An 18,518-nucleotide genomic window follows, 5' to 3' on the forward strand; every position below is an offset into this window, starting at 1 on the left:
ATAAAATTGTACAATACAGCTTATTTTCTTCTCACTTGAGAGAGATCTTCTGGTAAAATTTGATGAGAATTCCACAGATTTGGGCTTGTGAACTTTTGTGTTTAAGTTGTGCCAGAGAAAAAGCCCCAGTGAAGCAATAAAACCCTTCCACTGCCTTTTTATAAGATTCATCACAAGTCACTGCTCAAGGTTCCTTCTTTTCTTTTGGGCCATGCCAGGACTGACACCCTATAGTTGTTGAGCTGACAGCAGGAGAAGAGCACTGAAGGCCTCAAACATTTGCAGGATTAATACAGAATTCAGATCACAGAGGCACAGCAGGTACTGAACAGTGAGGCAAGGTGGCAGGGGAAAATCAGGGGCAGGGAGGGGACAGTGGGACTGAGAGCAAAGAAACAGTGGCTGAGGAGAGTTCTGGTAGGCAAAGAACTGCAAATGGCAAAGGTTTTGGTGATGGATTTACTGCTGGCCTGCCAGCAACAGCCCTCCAGGGCTCTTAAGCCAGTGCTGTAGGTTTAAGATCTGCTACTTCCCGATCCCAACAAAGTTATTGTGACAGTGAATGATTACAGAAGCAAGGGATCCAAAGGACAGCTTTTATTTGGTAGCTCATTCAGGGAGATAATAGATTCATTAAAGTAATTATCCTTTTTATGGAAAAAAAATAAAATTCTTTATTTTAAAAGGCATTTCATACCTTTTCTTTGCTTTGGGGGTACTGGTGGTGAGAACTTGGACAGAGCCTGATGAAGCTCTGGCAGTTTCAAAGTTATGAAAAATCTTTATTCTATTTCCTGCCTCCCTTCCCTGCTACATTCACATCTTCCTGCTAGTGAAGTATCCTTTTCCTGGCTTCAAAATCCTGCTATTTCCGAATGGCACTGCTACAGTGACCTGTCCAGTGGGGGAAATCTGACTCAGCTTAGAGAAGCAAGAATTAAACAGCTTCTGTGCTGCTTTTGGGAGCAGAGGTCAGGCATTGGATGAGGTTCACAGGTGACACAGGATGAGAACTGCCCCACCAGGACACTCCCTGCCCAGGGAAGCAGCCAGGCTGCAGCTTCTGCTCCCTCCAAAGCTGGTGTAAGGCACAGCTCCTGCGCAGAGAGAGGCAAAGAGGGGACAGCAAAGTGGAGGCTGCCCTGTGAGCCAGCACTGCTGGGGGAGCAGCAGCAGCAGGAGTGACTCTGTGTACCTGGGATGTCACACAGGGTGGCAGGATTTCTTTCCAGCACACAGGAGAAATAGAGGATGCCATGAGGTGCCTTGCTCCTGCTCCATGTCCTGCCTGGGCACAGCCAGCTCCATCACTGACACATTCCTGCAGGGCTGCTGCACCCTGCAGAACTCCATCCACGCAGGCAGAATTTTCAGACATCCAAGACTTCAGCCACCCCTTTTTAATGCCATTAGTGATGCAGCAACATGTATTTATATTTACATATAAATACAAAATGGTCAGATACCACATTTTAAAGCGTAATTTACAATCTGAAACTGCTTACACTTTCATGACTAGGCTTGGGTTTTTCTCATTTACATTCATCATTTAATTCCACTGGAATTTGATTTTTAAGAAAGCCCAACATATCTTAATTACCATAAAAAGATCCATACACATCTTACTTAAAAATAGCTTCTGTAAGAGGAAATCTACCAAAAATAACACGAAATATATTATTATGCATACATTTTCTTTTTTTGTAAAGTACAAACAAGAATCTGATCTCTTCTGGGTATTGCCTGATCTAATATGGCTATAGGTTCTATTTATTGTGTTTGTTTTTCAAAGTAAAGGGAAAGACAGAAGAAATGTAAGAGCAGAAACCAAACTAAAACCATATTCTTTCCAAAGACACAGATGATCAGAGAAAGAACACTGTGAAAACCAATAAATGACAACAGGTACAAAGAAACACCATCCAAGCACTGTGCAGTGTTTTGTCTGAGCATGTGCCGCAATGACCTTGTAACAGTTATTAAAAACAACAAATAAAAAATGCTACTGGCAGAAAAAGCTGTCAAGCAAAACACTGAAAAATTGGTGCCATTTCCTAACAAGTAAGTGCAGAACTGATGGTATTTCATGTGTCTTCCCCCACGTATGCAGACCTCTTTCTTGCTCTCTGTGCCCGCAGGACTGATCGTCGCCACTCTGGCGGTTTGCTGGATGCCAAACCAGGTCAGGAGGATCATGGCAGCCGCCAAACCCAAGCAGGACTGGACCTACCCCTACTTCAAAGCCTACGTCACCCTCCTTCCCATCGCCGACATCTTCTTCTACCTCAGCTCCGTGGTGAACCCGCTGCTGTACAACATCTCCTCGCAGCAGTTCCGCAGCGTGTTCCTGCAGGTGCTGTGCTGCCGCCTCACGCTGCAGCACGCCAACAGGGAGAGGTTCCTCAGGGCCAACCAGAGCTCTGGGGCGCGGAGCAGCCGCTCCCTGCGCCCCCTGCTCTTCACGTCCTCCAGGCACGGCTCTTCCACCAAGGGCAACGCCAAAGTTTTCCTGAGCACCTTCCAGAAGGAGCCCACGCCCGGCTGCAGCCCACAGGAGACGGGTTCTGCACCCTCAGATCCCAGTCCGGAAGCGACGCCCCTCGAGAGCGGCTCAGAGCCTGGTCAGGGCGCACAGAACGGCCTCTGTGAGCATCAAGTGTGACCTCATAAGGCAAAGTTGCTGCTTAGCAATGAGCTTAAAAAGATGGAAATTGAAATGACCCAGGAAAGAGACAACATGGCAAAAGGAATAACACAGATGGATTTGTTTCCAGTTATGCAAAAGGAACAGGAGTTCTGTGTCCTGCTGGGATTTTTAAGCGCACACTGGAAATTCAATCTGCTAAATGAACTCATTAGCTGACAAAAATATCAGCCCCTCTTCTCCACAAAACCACTGAACTTCCCTTGCTCTTGACAGGGATTTGGAAACAAACAGAAAATAATTGCAGCGTCTTTGAAGAAAGAAGGATGCAGAACAAATTGCGTCAGGGAGAAAAAACAAACCAAACAAACCAATTTGCTTGAAGTTTAGCAGTACAAAAACAACAGAGCCAATTTAGGGAGCAGAAGAGTGGTCATCATGTGTGCCCTGGGCACCACAGCAGAATTGCCCCTCTTCTTGGGGCGGGGTCCATTGCAGAGGGGAGTGTTGCAGCAGCTGATGCAGACGGAGTTGACCTTGCCAGGGGAGCAGAAGGACTGGTAGCCGGCGGAGGCGATCAGGCACGCGGCCGAGGAGGCGCAGGACTTGCGGTACATGATCCCTGCGACACACAACAAGGGTTACTCCGTTTGAGGGGAACACCTCACAGCAGGATTCCTGCTCAAAAGCAGCTGCAAAGCCAGCTCTCAGTGCCCCAAAGCACTGCTGGTGCTCAGGACAGACACCCCAGCAGTGACAGGACAAACAGCCCTGCGCTGCCGGAGCACCGCGGTCGCTCCGCCTGGGATTTCTCTGTACTTCGATCCTGGTTGGAACCAAAAATATGACAGACTTAATTTGCATAATGTATATCAAATGGTGCATTTTATAGCTGGAATTCTTCATCTTTCAGAATAAACTGTTTGAATAGCTATAACTGAAATGCAATTAGTGAGAAAATTAGTTTTGTTTCTATTGCTGAACATGTCTGAGTTAAGGTGTCTAAGTAATTACAGCTTTCTATGCTCTTCATTTGTCTTTTGAGAATTTTTTTTTTCCTTTTCTCATTCCTTTGCCACACACAGACAGGTAACTAGGAGTAAAAGGAGATGATTATCAGCAAAACTTTCATCCTCCTCCCTCCCCTTTTAAATTTTTTTTGAAGAAGAATTAGAAGTACTTTTCCAGGTAATCTCAGTTCTTGCTTATCTTTGAAGTTTAATACCCTCAATAACAAAAATTTCCATTTCTATAGAAGCATCTTTCTTGAGTTGAAAGTCTTCCCTTTTTGAATGTAATTTAAGGTAATTTTAATTAATAAGCTAATTTATAATTTCTCAGATTGTTTTTGACTGAAAAAAGTACATTCTGATGCATATATTTTAGCTGCTATTTTAACATGGTTTAAAAAGGCTGTAAAATACACTGTTGTATTTTCTTTTGTCACAGTGGAAAATGGTTATGGGCAGTTCCCCACCTCATTACTCCAAAAATTTCCTGCAAGTGATACAGTAGAAATTTTGTCTTAGAAAAACATAGACATAATAGAAACAGATTTGAATATGGGATTTTCAGAATGTTTTTAGTTTTTTCCTCCTGAAAAGCAAGGGAACATGATTCCCTTGGAGAATGGTGCCTTTACATCCTGTGGCATGATCCCAAAATGTCTTTAAATGCACAGTGACTGAGACTTTTTTTGGAGGGAGTGAGGAGGGAATATAACCCTGGTGCTGGATGTACAGTGCCTGCAGATATTTGTTCAATCCCCAGAGACTTAATAACCACTACAGCACCTCCATGGTCCAGGAGAAACCTCTGTAATTTGGCATCAGCCACTGCACCTCTGAGTGCTGAGAGTAGCAGCAGAACACCCTTTCTTTGGGCTGTGCTCAGAAAGAAGGATTTCCTGTCTTCAGAGACTTTTAATTAAAGCAATTCTTTTATACTGTCACAACACTGCTGCCATCCCAACAATGCAGGGGTTTCCTTGTTTTGTGCTCTCCCTCTGCAAATCTCAACTCTGAAATGTGTTTTTAGGCTATCTATCTCATTGAACTTATGAAGAGGAGCCCTCAAGTGAGTGTTAAATCTTCCTCTGTCTCCAGTGAGCTTCAATCAATCAACACAGCAGGTAGAGCCTTTTCTCAAGAAGGAAGAGGAGCTGTGGGCTGTTCTCCCTGTAACAGCAAAGGCACACAGATTAAGCAATGCAATCTTTATTACTACAGTTTGCAAGAAGAAGGGAGTTCTGTCTCTGCTGACAAACCACTGCTGTCAAGGAGCCTCAGTGGTGCTGCCACTGATCTCCTTTACAATACCAAAATCTCAGCTGATGTTCCCCAAAAAGACCTGGTGCTTTGGCCATATTCCTCCTGCAGCCTTCCCAGAGCAGAGGCAGACATGACCCTTCCCATGGCTACAATTAATGTTTTTCCTTCCCCTTCCCTCTTGAGAAAGGACTCTTGTATTCAGTTAAACCAAGCACAATGACTGTTCTCCATTCCCTGATCCCACATCTCCCCATCACAGATTATTTCCCTGAGCAACCAACACCCACCAAACTCGGCCATTCCTCAGTCTTCCATATGAACAGCAGTGAATTTGACTTTCCCCTCAAAGACCAAGCCTCTAAAAAGCTTTTGACCCTGGCAGGTTTCTTATTCCCATCATTTTATAGATCACTCTCTTCCTGCTGTTTCCTTTTCACAGTTTCCTGCAAAGCTCTGTTCACAACTTGAACTAGTGATTTATTAGTTTGGATAATTTATAGTCTGGAAATATCACACTTTGCACTCCTCCCATAGATTAGGAGGCTGGAATTGTTCATTGCTGTGAACAATTAGATGATGCCCTCTGAGGCATAGTTTTCACCAGAAAACTCTAGGAAACCCTCCTACAAAAAAATCAAAGTCCTGCAGCTTAACTCTATGTGTTTACAACAGATCTGTTCTCCAGGATCAATCCCATAGAACAATCCTGAGCTTCTTTTAAAGTCAAAACACAATATTCCTGCACAGACTGAAATTTTACTACTCAAAGTCTCATGAACAGATGGACCATGTTCACACCTAAATAGGGAGAATAATCTGACTAGCAGCAAAATCCCCTTGTAACGCTTCTCCAGTGGCTTTTCAGTAAATGCCTTACAATAGGAAATTTCACACCCAAATGATTGTTTATTCCCATTCCCCGTTCTAGTAATCCAAATTTTAGAAAGATTTTTTTACTTTAAAAACTCAGCACTTCCATGAGGTTTTTAACAGCTCCTTTGCTAACAACATGCCCTTCACATCCAAGATTTTTCCTGTGAGTACTGATAGAGTCTCTTGATCTCACAAACCAGCTGCTGTCACACTGAGTGCTTTTTACAAAGCATCAGGTATGAAGGAAGCTTGCTCAGCATGGAAAGGCTGTGCTCTCTCTCTGTCTCTGGTTCTGCAGTATCTTGACAGGAAGACACAATGCAAACAGGCACAGAAATTGGTGGAAAAAGAGGGAATGTTAGCACTGCAGGTGTGACATTTTTAAAACACTTGTGCTGTGACTTCACTTACTCCTAAACCTTGTTCCTATCATAATTCTGGTAGGAAATACATGAGTACAACTGACTTTTATGATCTGATGGCAGGGACACCATCTTCTCACTCCAGCAAACAGGTTCATGGGTCCCAGAAACTTCACCCCGAGTTCAGCCAGGACAGCAGCCTCCTCTCTGAGTTACACCCTGAGATCTCTCCTCAAATTCCTCCCTTGCAGCATTGCTGAGCCAGTTCCAAATGATCCCCAAGATCTCCCTGAATCATTTGCCACCAGCAGGCTGAACTGCAGACAGATCTTCAAAGTGGTTATCTGCCTCACAAGACTCATAGCACAGACATAACTGCTAATTACTGGGTATTCTTGCCTGAGCAATCAGCCCCATGCATTCATTAACACATCACCCAGAAAAATAATTGCAAACCTTTCTGGAAGCTTTTCTTCTACCTCAGATTGTTCTGAGTCACTGGCTAAGCAAGGAGATTTCACTTTTTACACTCTGCTTTTACTGGGATGGGGTCATTCGCAGCTACCCACCCCCAACAATTGACACCAGTGATCAATTAGCATATTTACAGCTACTCAATTAGTATATTTATTGCCCAATTATTTGATGGATGTAGTTTGTAACTTGTACTTTTTCAGGGATTCAGCAGACCCCCAACAGCAGTTTAGGTATTATAAGGATGTTTTACTGTGAAGGAGCCATTACTGACCAACAGATTTTCCATTATTTTGGCTTCAAGGCTTGTGGGATGCAGATCAAGAAATTTCAAGAAAAGAGGGGAGTGCACAGAGCTAGAACAGCTGTGTGATAATGTGCTTGTATCCCACACCCTCTCCTGTCACATATACCTGCAACAGCCATGTTTGTTTTCAGGGTTTTTTTAAAGTAAATTTTGTCTCAAATCTGGCATTGAAAATTTATTTCTACACTAAGCAACTTGCCCACGGTTACACCTTTCTCTGCTCCACAAATCATCACATATTTAGACAGTGTCAAAGCCCAAACTAATATTTCTGCCTTATTCCTTGCAATGAAGGGATGGGTGTAAATCTTTAGGCTTTTCTACAGTTCCTGCTTGCAATATTTATTTTCTCAGCTGGATCCAGTCTAGTCCTGTGAATCTGCACCCTGGACACTTGTCCACACACAAGTGCATTCTGTCTTGATTTTAACAAACAATTTGAGCAATAATTTATTCCAGTCCAAAAGGGAGTGTTCTTTCATCTACCCTGTCTGCACAGCCCAGTGCATTTCCCTTGAATAACAGCTTAACTTGTTACTAGGATAACCAAAAAAGGTGACATCACACCTACTTCTTACACTGGCTTTATGCAGAAGGCACCAGAAGATCCAAGGTTTTTGTCTTACTGATTGAAAAGAACCTTATTAGACACCTCTGATTCTTCTGTTGTAGGAGGTGCAGACAAAAAAGATGCTGTGTAAGCATGACTCTCCAACTTTTCAGAGCCAAGCACAATCCAAGCATTGTGCAACTGCACTTTGCACCTGTACTCTCAGGAGCGTCCTTCAGCAAAATGCACAGAGCCAAACCAGGCAGCCAGGGTATCACCTCTGAGATCAGTGAGCTAATTTCCAAAAAAGTCACCTTCCCACTCCTGTGATGACCCAGCTACTCTGAAACTGCTTTCTGCAAAGGCACAGCTCAGCAGGAAATCACAGCCCTGCCCTTCACCCCAGGACCTGATGGCCACAAACGCCTCCTCTCTAAGCTTGCCTCAGTCAAGTGGACAGTGTCACTTTGCCCAACACTGAGCTTCCCAAGCCAGATGTTCTCTGATCTTGTGGGCTGTCACTGACACTCCACTTGTTTTTCTACACCATTTTATTTGTATATTTTATATGCATATAACCAATGTCACAGGCACAGGTGTGAAAGTCAGTCCTGTGCAGCTCGTTCCACAAAGAGCGTTTTAGCAAAATCCCCTGCACGTGCTCTGAGCAAAGCTGCCTCATGAATCTTCTGGAGCTTAGAAAGAAGTCTGTGTCCAACTAGGGCCCAGCACTGAAGCATCCTTGAGCCTTTTCAAGGCTGCACCAGGTGCTGGAAGCGAAAAAAGAGCAGCAGAAAAGTTTTGTATCTTAAAGTAGCTGAGAAAGCCAGCAGGTAATCAAGGCAAGTTTGAGGTGTACATTTACAATTTTGACAGAACCTCCACTGAACTCTTTTAGATGGGGTGTTTAAATCTTGCCCATCTCTTCTAAGCAAAAGCTGGGAAATTGACCAGCAGTGGATAATTCACAGTATAGCACACAGATCTCAGGAGGAGCCCCAGGCTTGTCCCAGCTCTTACATTAGCATGAACTGCACAGGATCTGTTTGGGTGTTCTCTCAATGTTGTTGCTCATAGGGAAAAGTTGATGACTGTGCTTATGTACCAATACTCCTTTCTTTGAACATCCTGCATAGTTCCAGCTGTCTTATTTCACCAGAACTTTCAATTTTCTGCTCTTGGTGAATCTGCAAGTTTTCCCTCTCATTGTGCATAGACTTGATGTGTGCTCTGCCTAGCCATGCTGGCTTTGTGATTTCATTCATAAATTTCATTCTGTATTTCTTTCCCTAAACTTTCACTAGCTTGCCCTGCACTCAAGCAAAATTCAGGACTTACAAAAGCTCTTTTCTGATGTCTGCCAGGAAATAAAATGAGAATTTATACTAGTGCAAGAATAACACGTAAACAGGTGAACATCACCTTCTATGGAACATAAAATATAAATGTGATTATTTCTGCATTTTACTGTATCAGTAATGCTACAAAAATTGCATTCAGACTATACACAAATAGGTTTGCAAATTATTTGTTTTAAGTTCTGTATTAGGTTTTATGTCCATCTCTTTATGGCTTCAGTGGTTTTGCTATGATAATTATCAGTTCCTCAGCTTGTACCTGTTCATATACATGAAACAGTGACAGACTCCAGGGGTCCTATTGTGATTTGCTGTTTTCTAGAGAGAGTGATTATAAATATTTTATCTAATAAGGTCCTAAATATCGTAGAAGGTGACTGAATATTGAAGAGCAATCAATCATTCTTTTGAGGTTGTTCTTCCTCAACAATTGCAGTTTTACTCAGATCATGTTTTTATTGGTTTAAAGTATGAATTAAGCTCAACACACAGAATTTCAGCTATGGCTAGAAATTTATTGTTACAAAAAACCCTCCCAAAAACCCCAAACAATTTGAGCAAGTGTAAAATATGACAATATCCACCTCCTCTAAGTTTCACTTCACAAAAATTCTTATCCTTGTGTACTCTAGAGAGAAAGTTGACAAGTGGTTTAAATAATTTGCACCTTGCTAGAATTGTATCACAAGATTTTCTAATTACCTTGTAAACAGCTACTTAAATACTGTGAGATACCATGGTCGATGTTTTCCAGACCAAAAAAACCCCCCAAGGCACAAAAAGTACGTGCCTTGAAATCTATTGCAAAGCTATGCACACACTTCCTGATTTTTAATCTTGTGTTTTAGGACTGCAGCTATTTCATCCTGGTCCTCCCTTTAATGCATTCTATAGACAAGATAAAAGCACATTCATGCCTTTAGGTTCTTAGGGAGTATACAATTCTATGAAAAATAAAACAAACCCAGCCCACTCTGCCCCCCCTGCAAAATGAAAACAAATCACCTTGTTCACTTAGCATATTGTAATTGTGATTTTGTATGAAAACCTAATATCATCACAAACCCTCCATACATTTGGCACTTTTAAAAAGTTGCACATTTTTCCAGAAACTAACAGGAAGCTTTTGACAATGAAAGTCTGGCCTCATCACTCTCCTTCTGACCCTGACATGGCACCTTGCAGAAATTAAGTCAGCTCAGGAGAAAACTGGACAATTGTCAGCTGACAGAGGACAAGGGTTTAGATTACCCTGATATCTTTTTGTAAGTTGTGCCTTCTAATTCTGGTGCTTGAAATGTGACTCAAAATGGTGTTGTTAACAACAACAACAAAAAAATAACAAAAAAGTCTTTGTCACTGCTTGCAAAGCTGAAGCATGGCATTGAAATGCTTAAAAATGCATAGGCTGGGAAAGTGAAGCACAACTGCTAATGGTGGTGTTATCAAATATTTTTTAAAGCCACAGGAGGCTACAAATGAGAGATCAAAGCTCAGCTTTCACCTGCATGTCTAATAATTCTTTGGTTTCCTACTGTTCTCATTCATTTCCCTGCTCACCAGTGTGGATGTACAGTCAAGCACTACAACACACAATCTTCCCAACAAAGCCTCCCATCCTCTCCTCCTACCTGACACAAAGGAGTCAAGATCTAAATAATACTTCATCTTGTAGAGAGAGAGGTGGACTTGGACTCAATTTTCAGAATTCTGTATGAGGATTTTTCTTGACAACCCTTACATTCTGAGCTGAAGGGAAGCCTTTCACCTTTACAAATGTTAAAATGCTACATCCTTGCAAAAAGTCACAGAAACAATTTTACACATGAATAGTCTTGCTGCATCCCTAATTGATGTCCTTACCAATTTCAGTGGCATGGCTCAGATGTTGGCACTTGCATGCCAGAACTTTGGAAATTCATTCTGCTCTTAAATCTTTAGCTATTTTCATGGTCAGAGTTTTACAGCCTGTTCAACTTAACAGTAGGATTTTCCTGGGTTTTATATGGCTTTTTCCAGTTTCAAAGCCTTACTGGTAAATTGGCAAAGTCCAGTTTTGTCAAGTTTCCCAAAAAAACCCATCCAGACTACAAAGGAAAAATGGAAATGAAAACTGTTTGGATTAATTAAAGCTTCTTGCCAATGATTTGATAAGGTCACTGGGAGCTAAGAGGAGTGACAGGGTCAGGCTTCAAAAGGGTTTGGAAACACAAACTCATTTGTGTGTGAAATGCAATAGGAAACTCTCAGGGGAGGTTTCAGAGACACCAGGCTGTGGGCACTGTATCATCACAAAATTCATTTGTATATCTTTCATAGGAGCCTGAGAAATAGAATAACATAAAAAGCTATTGTCCACATCCTGTGAAAGATGGAACTCGCTGGACCAGATACCCCATCTTCCTTAAAATAATGCAGCCTTCATCACTCTGCACTTGGATCTTTGTCATGACTTTCAAGTCATAAACTGCTTGAACTGTTAACTCCACTGCTGCTTTTCTTTATTGAAAGGCAGTCAGAGCAGCAGCTGCTGAACAGTCTCATCATTTCTCCTTAGCTGACACACTCAAGTCAGTGCATTCCATAAGTGGCTGGAAGTTTTCTGAGAGACCCAAAGATTGGAAAAAATTACAAGTGAGGAAATGGCTTTGACATTTGAGAAAAAGTGTTTCTGAATGGAAATGTATCCACAGATCCAAGTGTTCAGCATACAGTGCAAATTAACAATGTCCATTGCAAGTCTTTTATTCAATATCAAAAGTGAACTGTGTTTCCAATATTGGCATTATGTCTTCATTTTGCTGGCACCTGGTAGCACAATATGGGATGTTACAGGTACCAACTGTCCCATGCAAAATTTTTATTTAAAATTGTCAATAAAGATTTATTATATCGTGCTTTGCTTTGAGTAAAAAACAAAAAAACCCCCAAACACCACAAATTCTCTTGAGTTATGTTGATATCCTTTGGCCAAAAAAGTGTAGAGGAAAAAAAAATAAAAATCCACCACCAATTTAGTGGTTGTTTCTAAATGGATGCTGGGGAGGCAACAACTTCCTATAAAGCTTTAATGCCTACAGTAATTCTGGCAACATTAAACTTTGTTTGCTGTTTTAATTACTTTGTCAATAAAAGTGATTAAAACAGCAAAGAGCATAATTTCCCCTTGATATAAATCCTTGATAATTTCTCCTTGATTTGCAATTAATATTAGTACTAATGGATTCTATACATGAACACAGACAAAAGTTTGTGGTTCTGTAATCCTTGCACACATGAACAACTCAGTCATGGCAAAACCAAGTAATAACCACAGGTAAAGAATTCACCACATCCCAACTCATCATACAACACAGCCACTGATAAAACAAATGATGGGAAAACCAGTACTGGAAAGAGTGCAAAGAACTAGATAAAGTTCTAATTGAACACTGAGATGCTGATCTTGCTCATGGTGTTTCCATGCACTGCTTTTAAGCACACAATCACAGCAATTTCTTTAACTACACTGCAGACTTATATACCAATTAAATACATTAAAAGGACCATGGTAAACCAAACAAATAAGCAAAATTTCTTATTGCAGATTAATACAATAATCTGATTGCTTCCCAATTTGCTTGCAAAAGGAAAAATCCTCGATATTTTCAGGTATTGGCATTGCTACAGTGAGTAATTTTTTTCTCCTTGCAAAAGTTAGTAAAAGTATATTCACAATTAGATTAGAACAGAAGGTGTATTGTTCAAGACATGCTCGTGGGCAGGTTTGCTTGCAGAGAGTTCCAAGAAATTGAGAGTGGCTACAGGCTGGCTGCCTCATCCCTCCTGCTTTATCCCTCACTGATGTATTCACATGGCAAGTTTCATTTTGCCCTAAGTAGGTTTTAGATCAGCCTTTATGCTCAGATAACTCTTCCCCTCAGTAAAAGGCAAGACTATCATTACCAGTATGTTTTCTGTGATATATAATATATATAAAAGCATATACACACTGTATACTCATCTATCTATCACCAAGATGTTTCACTTGATTCCAATATACTGTGGGATTTCTTTGTTGCTACATATATTCTAAAAATGAAGGAGCACTGACATGTCTAATTTAAAAGTCCATAGAGTGGAAAGAGAGAGGCAAGTGAAGGGAATCCACCATGGGTATTTCCACAAGGTATCTGCAAGTAGAATTGTGGTAAAAACTTTGATCCTTTGTCAAACATTCAGTTTACACAGTTTTCAAACACCTGCTTATCCAGTTGAATGCATTAGAAACTTATCCTTTACATTAATTTCTGTGGGATAAAAAATTTTGTGGTACAGTCTTAAATGCCACTTTCCATTCTCATCACTCCTCCCTCTAAAAGAAGGCTTTTTCTTTTCTTTTTAATTAACAAATTAATTAGTAAGATTCTTTATCACAGGGAAAATACTGTCTTGTCCTGTATCTCCCACTGGAACAGAATTCTAACAATCATTAAACTTTTTCTGGCAAAATTTTTAAATACAACTCAGCCTTAAGAGAGAAAAATATTTTGCTATTTGCTGCTCAATTCTCAGCTGTCCAGAGGAGCAGATGTCTACCTGATACAACAAACAGCTGAGATCAGATGCCTGATGATCCAATTCAAAATAGAAGTTATGACACCTGCTTTCTTAGCTGCTCCCATCAGAGGCTGCCACAGGAACAGCCACTTTTTAAGCTCTGGGTTAGGAACAAGCCTGAGCTGCTGCTGTTTCTCACCTGAAGCTGCTTCTGCAGGAGCTGAGACAAGGTTCTGAGAGAGCCCAGTGACACCTGAAGCACTGAATTTCGGGAGGCTGAGGAGGAGCTGAGTGTGAACAGGCGTAAGGAGCTTTGTGCAAGGGAAATGGGAAGAGCAGCCCAGGGCTCTCGTTTGCCACCCTCCAGGACAGGGGGTTTAACACAGAAATGCAGCTGAGCCACAGAGCTGCCGTGGCAGCATCTCAGTGTTGAGTGAGAACTTGATCTGCCTTTATCCTGAGCACAACAACCATTGCTGGAAGAGCCCCTGGCCACAGGCTGGGGCTGCCCTGCAGGAAGCACAGAATTGTGCCCAGCACAGAGCCTGAGCCAGCAGCCCCTGGCAGCAAAACGCCCAAACCGGTGCCTCCTGCAGGGCAGGGGTGGCTCCCCCAGAGGATGCTCAACACTCCCACCACGAGCTTTGTCTCAGAACACTGGGCTTGACTTTTCAATCAAGTTTGAGATAACTTGCTGCACTTTGCTCACTGACACAGCTACTTTTATTGACAAAAATGGGTTAACCTACAAAAATTGCACTCCTTTGACTGCTTTTATTGAGGAGGAAAGAACTCTAATTAGGAGATTGTGCTGTCAAATGAATGCAAAATTTCCATCTTTCACTTTCTGGGTTAAAAGCTCAAACTCGAGTCTATTATAAATTAAAATCAATACTTGAAACATTTGAGCTTTTAGTAATAAGCAACAACCAAAAGAATCAGGTTATGAAATATACTGGTAGAAGTAAAATGAATTATTAAATAAAACTTGAGAGAGTAAGGCATTTATATTGCACACATTTAAATATCAATTAGGAATAAAACCAATAAAGGATGATGAACTGAATCATCTCTGTTTTACAACCAACCCTCTCTAAAATTGACTGAGGGTAACAGAAACTAAGCTTGCAATGTAAATTTCATTCAATTTGAAATAGGTTAGAATTTTAATTTATTAACTGGCTGAAATTTACAATCTCTGAACTTAAAATTAATAAGAAATGCATTTATAGAAGTAAATACAATAAAACAGTGGCACCTGCTATGCAGAGCATGTTAATAACCTCCTAAAGAAAAAAAAAAAAAAACAAGGAGGGATCTACTCAGAAAAAAACATAAAATTGCACAGAAAAAAACCCCACCAAGCAATTTAAGAGCTGCTTATTTACTGTACTGCAATTTCTTCACAGGAATAATGGCAAGTTATGCATCCATGAAAAGAGTTCAAATCTGACTTTTTTGTCTGTGTCTGCTACCACATCTAGAGCCCTCCAAATCACCACAACATCCTGTGTAACCTCATGACAGTGAGGTTAGACAGGGTGTTACAGAAGCTGTGGTGTGGAGATAGCAAAGCCTTCAAGCAGTCATTTAGAGATACTCAAGATTTTAAAGGCACCTTGCAAGCTGTAACTATCACACACCCTCACCACCCTTTTCAAGTAAACTTGAGATAAAATACTCCAGTAAAAAAATAACTTAAGAGAGACTAATCTTCCTTTAAACAGCTTAAAACCAGTTTTTTTTCCCCTACACTGGACAGGTTCTAAGTATTTCACAGCAGTGGATGGTGTTACCCAGGATGAAAGTGTGTCAGCAGTTCAGCTATTTTTGACATGTAACAACAATTATTGTTTATGCAGGGCTGATTACACAAACGAGTGGCCTGAGATCAGCAGCACAGGTGGGGCCAGCTGACTGAGGAGGAAGAGGAGTTTGCTCAGCCCAAGGGGCGTTGCTGCTGCTCAGGATGGAGGCTGCACACGCTGGCACCCAGATGATTCCTGCTGCTCCTGGAGGCCTTGCTGGGAGAGGACAGGCTGTGCCTTGGGCTGCATGAACAGCAAAACCCCAAAGCTGTGAGATGGGCAATCCCAGAGAGCAGCATTCCCTTCAGTCAGGGTTCTGAAGCCCCAAATTCCCTTTTGCTCCCCAGGCTTGGCACAGGGGGCAGGTCCAGGCTGGGGCTGCTCCTTGTCCATTCCAATTCCCGACCCCCTCTCAGCTCCAGCTCCCTCCCTGCCATCTCTCCCAGAGTCCCCAGCAGAGTTCCTGTCTCCTGCTCACATGGAAAAGCTACAGAGCAGCACAGCAGTGTAAGACCTGACAGTTCCCTCTAAATCTCAAATGCCTTCCACGGTGCTGTACAAAACCCAGCCTTTTATAAAACAGCTCAAGAGGCAATAGAGGCAAGGTGCAGAATCACAGCTGATTCCCTCTTGCACACATTGCTGTGCTAATGTGTTAACTTAAATATTAATTGCTGTAAGGGAAAAATTAAAAATTGGTATGACAAATCCATTTGTGCCCTTCTCTTCCCCCCCAAAAACCCCTCCCCCCCTTTTTTAAAAAATCCCTTCTCCCTTTTGCTTGATGGTTTCCTTAATGGATGAAAGCAAAGATCACCACACTTTCCATCTCTTAAGACGAATCTTCAGTGTATATAAATTGCTTGAGTAAATAAAAGAAAGGAGGGAATTACTAATTTAATGCTCTTCTATCTCTTGGGGAAAAAGCCCATGTAATTAACTGTAATGAGATTAAATTAACTTGTTGTTATTAATTTCCCAGTGCTGGGAAACTATATCAGAGACCCATAAGGGCTGTGTCTTAACCAGCTTTATCAACATTTGGCTTGCATCCTTCAGTTTTAAAGGAAAATGTTTAACTTCATTGAGTTGCAAAGCCACTCAGAAGTATAAGGCATTGAATCCAGTCCCTTCAGGTAGGAGCACGAGATTCATATGAAGCTGAACACCATGAATGGGTGGAGCCAAAAGCAACAAATGCTATCTAAAGCAGATAAACAGAAGAATAATGATTAAATTCTTACCAAAACTTTTTTCCATTACTTCTTTCTGACACATATCTTGAACGTTCACTGTACAGTTCACAATGAACTCTGGAGAGGAGCAGTCATTGTTTAGCTGGAACTCCTCACACTGGTAACACTGTATTTGCAAACCCGAACCTGGAACAGATAGAGATTTGTTCAAAACCACAGAACGCTTTCTTTTGGAAAGGACCTTATAGATCATCTCATTCCAAGCCCCTGCCATGGGCAGGGACACCACCTGCTAAACCGCGTGCCCCATCTAACCTGCCCTTAAATAGTATTAAAAAAACCAAACCAAAACAAACAAAAACCAAACACCGAAGAAAACCAAACAACCAACACGTGCCAGAAACCTTCCTTATCGTTCCCCTTCCCGCATTTGGCTGTTCCTGGCTCCTCAACAGCTCAGCCAAAGTATCCCTTTGACAAATATGAAGTAAAGGAAACGCTGCCGGCTCTGCTGATGCTCCTTTCCGCGGGGCGGCCGCTCCGGCGCTGGAGACGCCGCCGCCAGGAGGCGACGGGCACCGGTACCGACACCGGCATCGACACCGGCACCGGCGCAGCCCCGCAGCCGCTGCCCATCGCCCGCCCCGCGGCACAGCGCGCTGAAAGCCGCCCGCGCCCCGCAGAGCGCAACGCGGCTCACAGATACTCTCCGGTCTTATCTGTGCCGACGGGTTTACTTAGCTACTAATTAATTACAAATGATTTAATTACTATTTTGCCATGCACAATTAAAGCGGCGGAGCATCCCTCGCCAGCCGCCTTTATCATGCAAACGAGGCTCCCGCAGTTCGCCAGCAGCTTCCGCCGGCACATCCCGCACCCCTCGTCCCGTGGCGGGGACCCCCGGCCCGAGCCCCCCGATCTCCGCTGGGAGCGCTGCGGCGGCGGCAGCGCCCGCTGGCACCGACCCCCGGCACCGCTGGCACCGACCCCCGGCACCGCTGGCACCGACCCCGGCACCGCTGGCACCGCTGGCACCGACCCCCGGCACCGCTGGCACCGACCCCTGGCCCGGCATCCGCGGGCGGCATCCACCGAGAGGCACCGGGGCTGCGCCTTTCCCCGCGCTGGGGACACCGGCGGGGGCTCTGCGAGCCGCGGGCAGGACGGGGGCTCCGCCGCTCCGTTGGTTTTAGCGCCCGGCTAAATCAGCTCCGTCGAGGGGCTACGATGGGACGGAGGCTGCCAGCGCCAGCGCGGAGCCCTTACCTGGCGCCAGGCACAATCCCCAGAAAGTTGCAGCGAGGAGGAAGAGCCGCATCCTCCCGGAGCCGCGGCCGCCGGGCTGGCGTGCAGTCGCGAAGGGGCATCAGAAGCCGGGATGCAGCGGAGGCGCCGCGCTCCTGTGCCGCTTGCCCGCCGCCTCCGCTGCGGAGCGGCGCCCCGGGAGCCGGCGGCGGAGCCCGCCCTGCCCAGCCCCGCGCCGCGCTCCAGCCTCGCCAGAGTTGAGCGCTGAGACTGGAAGAAACTGTAGGAGAAGCGAGGGCTGGGGGGCGGCTCCCCCTCCCTCCCCCAGCACCATGTGATGCCGGCGGAGCGGGGCGGGGATCCCCGCACCTCGCCGGGAGCGCCTCGGGCACGGGCGAAGTTCAGCGAGGCAGGGAGGGAGGGGAGGGAGCCCCGCACCGCCCGCTCCGGCTCCGGCTCCGTCTCGCACGGCGCTGCCGCGACCCTCTGCCCGCCGGGGCTGCTCATCGCATCGCATCGCAGCACATCGCATCCCCGCCCTGCTCCTCGACTCGGCACAGAGCCCGCGCCGTGTCACCCCGGTCCCTGCGTGTCCCCGCCCGGCCGAGCCCACAGGTGGCAGCCGGAGCGCGCCCGCGGGGAGCGACGGGCCGGGCCCCGCTCCAATGGACACCCCGCGGCCCCGCCATTCCCTCCTGCCAGCCCCCTAAAAGGGAATTCCAGCGTAACAAAACGGGGGGGAAAGAGCCTGCAGCCTGCGCGGACACACGGCGGGATGGCCCGGAGGCGGGGGAGGCGGGATGCGGCGGCAGGAGCTGGGGATGGGATGGGATGGGATGGGATAGGATGGGATGGGGCAGGGCGGGATGGGATGGGATGGGATGGGATG

The 18,518-nt window shown here is 44.4% G+C and overlaps 2 protein-coding genes across 2 annotated transcripts in view; one reads left to right on the top strand and one right to left on the bottom strand.

Moving 5' to 3' along the window:
* Positions 1-2,662, top strand: part of GPR39 (G protein-coupled receptor 39) — a 74,455-nt gene extending 71,793 nt beyond the window's left edge. Inside the window, exon 2 of the mRNA XM_054636398.2 lies at positions 2,139-2,662. Coding sequence (XP_054492373.2) covers positions 2,139-2,662 — 524 coding nt within the window. The remainder of the gene's footprint in view (positions 1-2,138) is intronic.
* On the bottom strand, positions 1,386-18,008 carry LYPD1 (LY6/PLAUR domain containing 1). Its single transcript, XM_054636399.2, has 3 exons — positions 17,651-18,008; positions 16,430-16,567; positions 1,386-3,266 (listed from the first exon to the last, which is right to left on the bottom strand). The coding sequence occupies exons 1-3, from the start codon at positions 17,700-17,702 to the stop codon at positions 3,031-3,033; spliced, it is 426 nt and encodes a 141-aa protein (XP_054492374.1). The 5' UTR covers positions 17,703-18,008; the 3' UTR covers positions 1,386-3,030.
* Positions 18,009-18,518: the final 510 nt, after the last annotated feature.

This window comes from Agelaius phoeniceus, chromosome 7 (assembly GCF_051311805.1).
Source record: "Agelaius phoeniceus isolate bAgePho1 chromosome 7, bAgePho1.hap1, whole genome shotgun sequence".
NCBI lineage: Eukaryota > Metazoa > Chordata > Aves > Passeriformes > Icteridae > Agelaius > Agelaius phoeniceus.

What these genes read in the sequence shown, in the direction of transcription:
- LYPD1 (XM_054636399.2), bottom strand. Translation starts at nt 17,702, where the DNA reads ATGCGGCTCTTCCTCCTCGCTGCAACTTTCTGGGGATTGTGCCTGGCG. An exon ending in GGGATTGTGCCTGGCGCCAG is followed by an intron (nt 16,568 to 17,650) that starts GTAAGGGCTCCG and finishes TATCTGTTCCAG; the next exon opens with GTTCGGGTTTGCAAATACAG. An exon ending in AGTAATGGAAAAAAGTTTTG is followed by an intron (nt 3,267 to 16,429) that starts GTAAGAATTTAA and finishes TGTGTGTCGCAG; the next exon opens with GGATCATGTACCGCAAGTCC.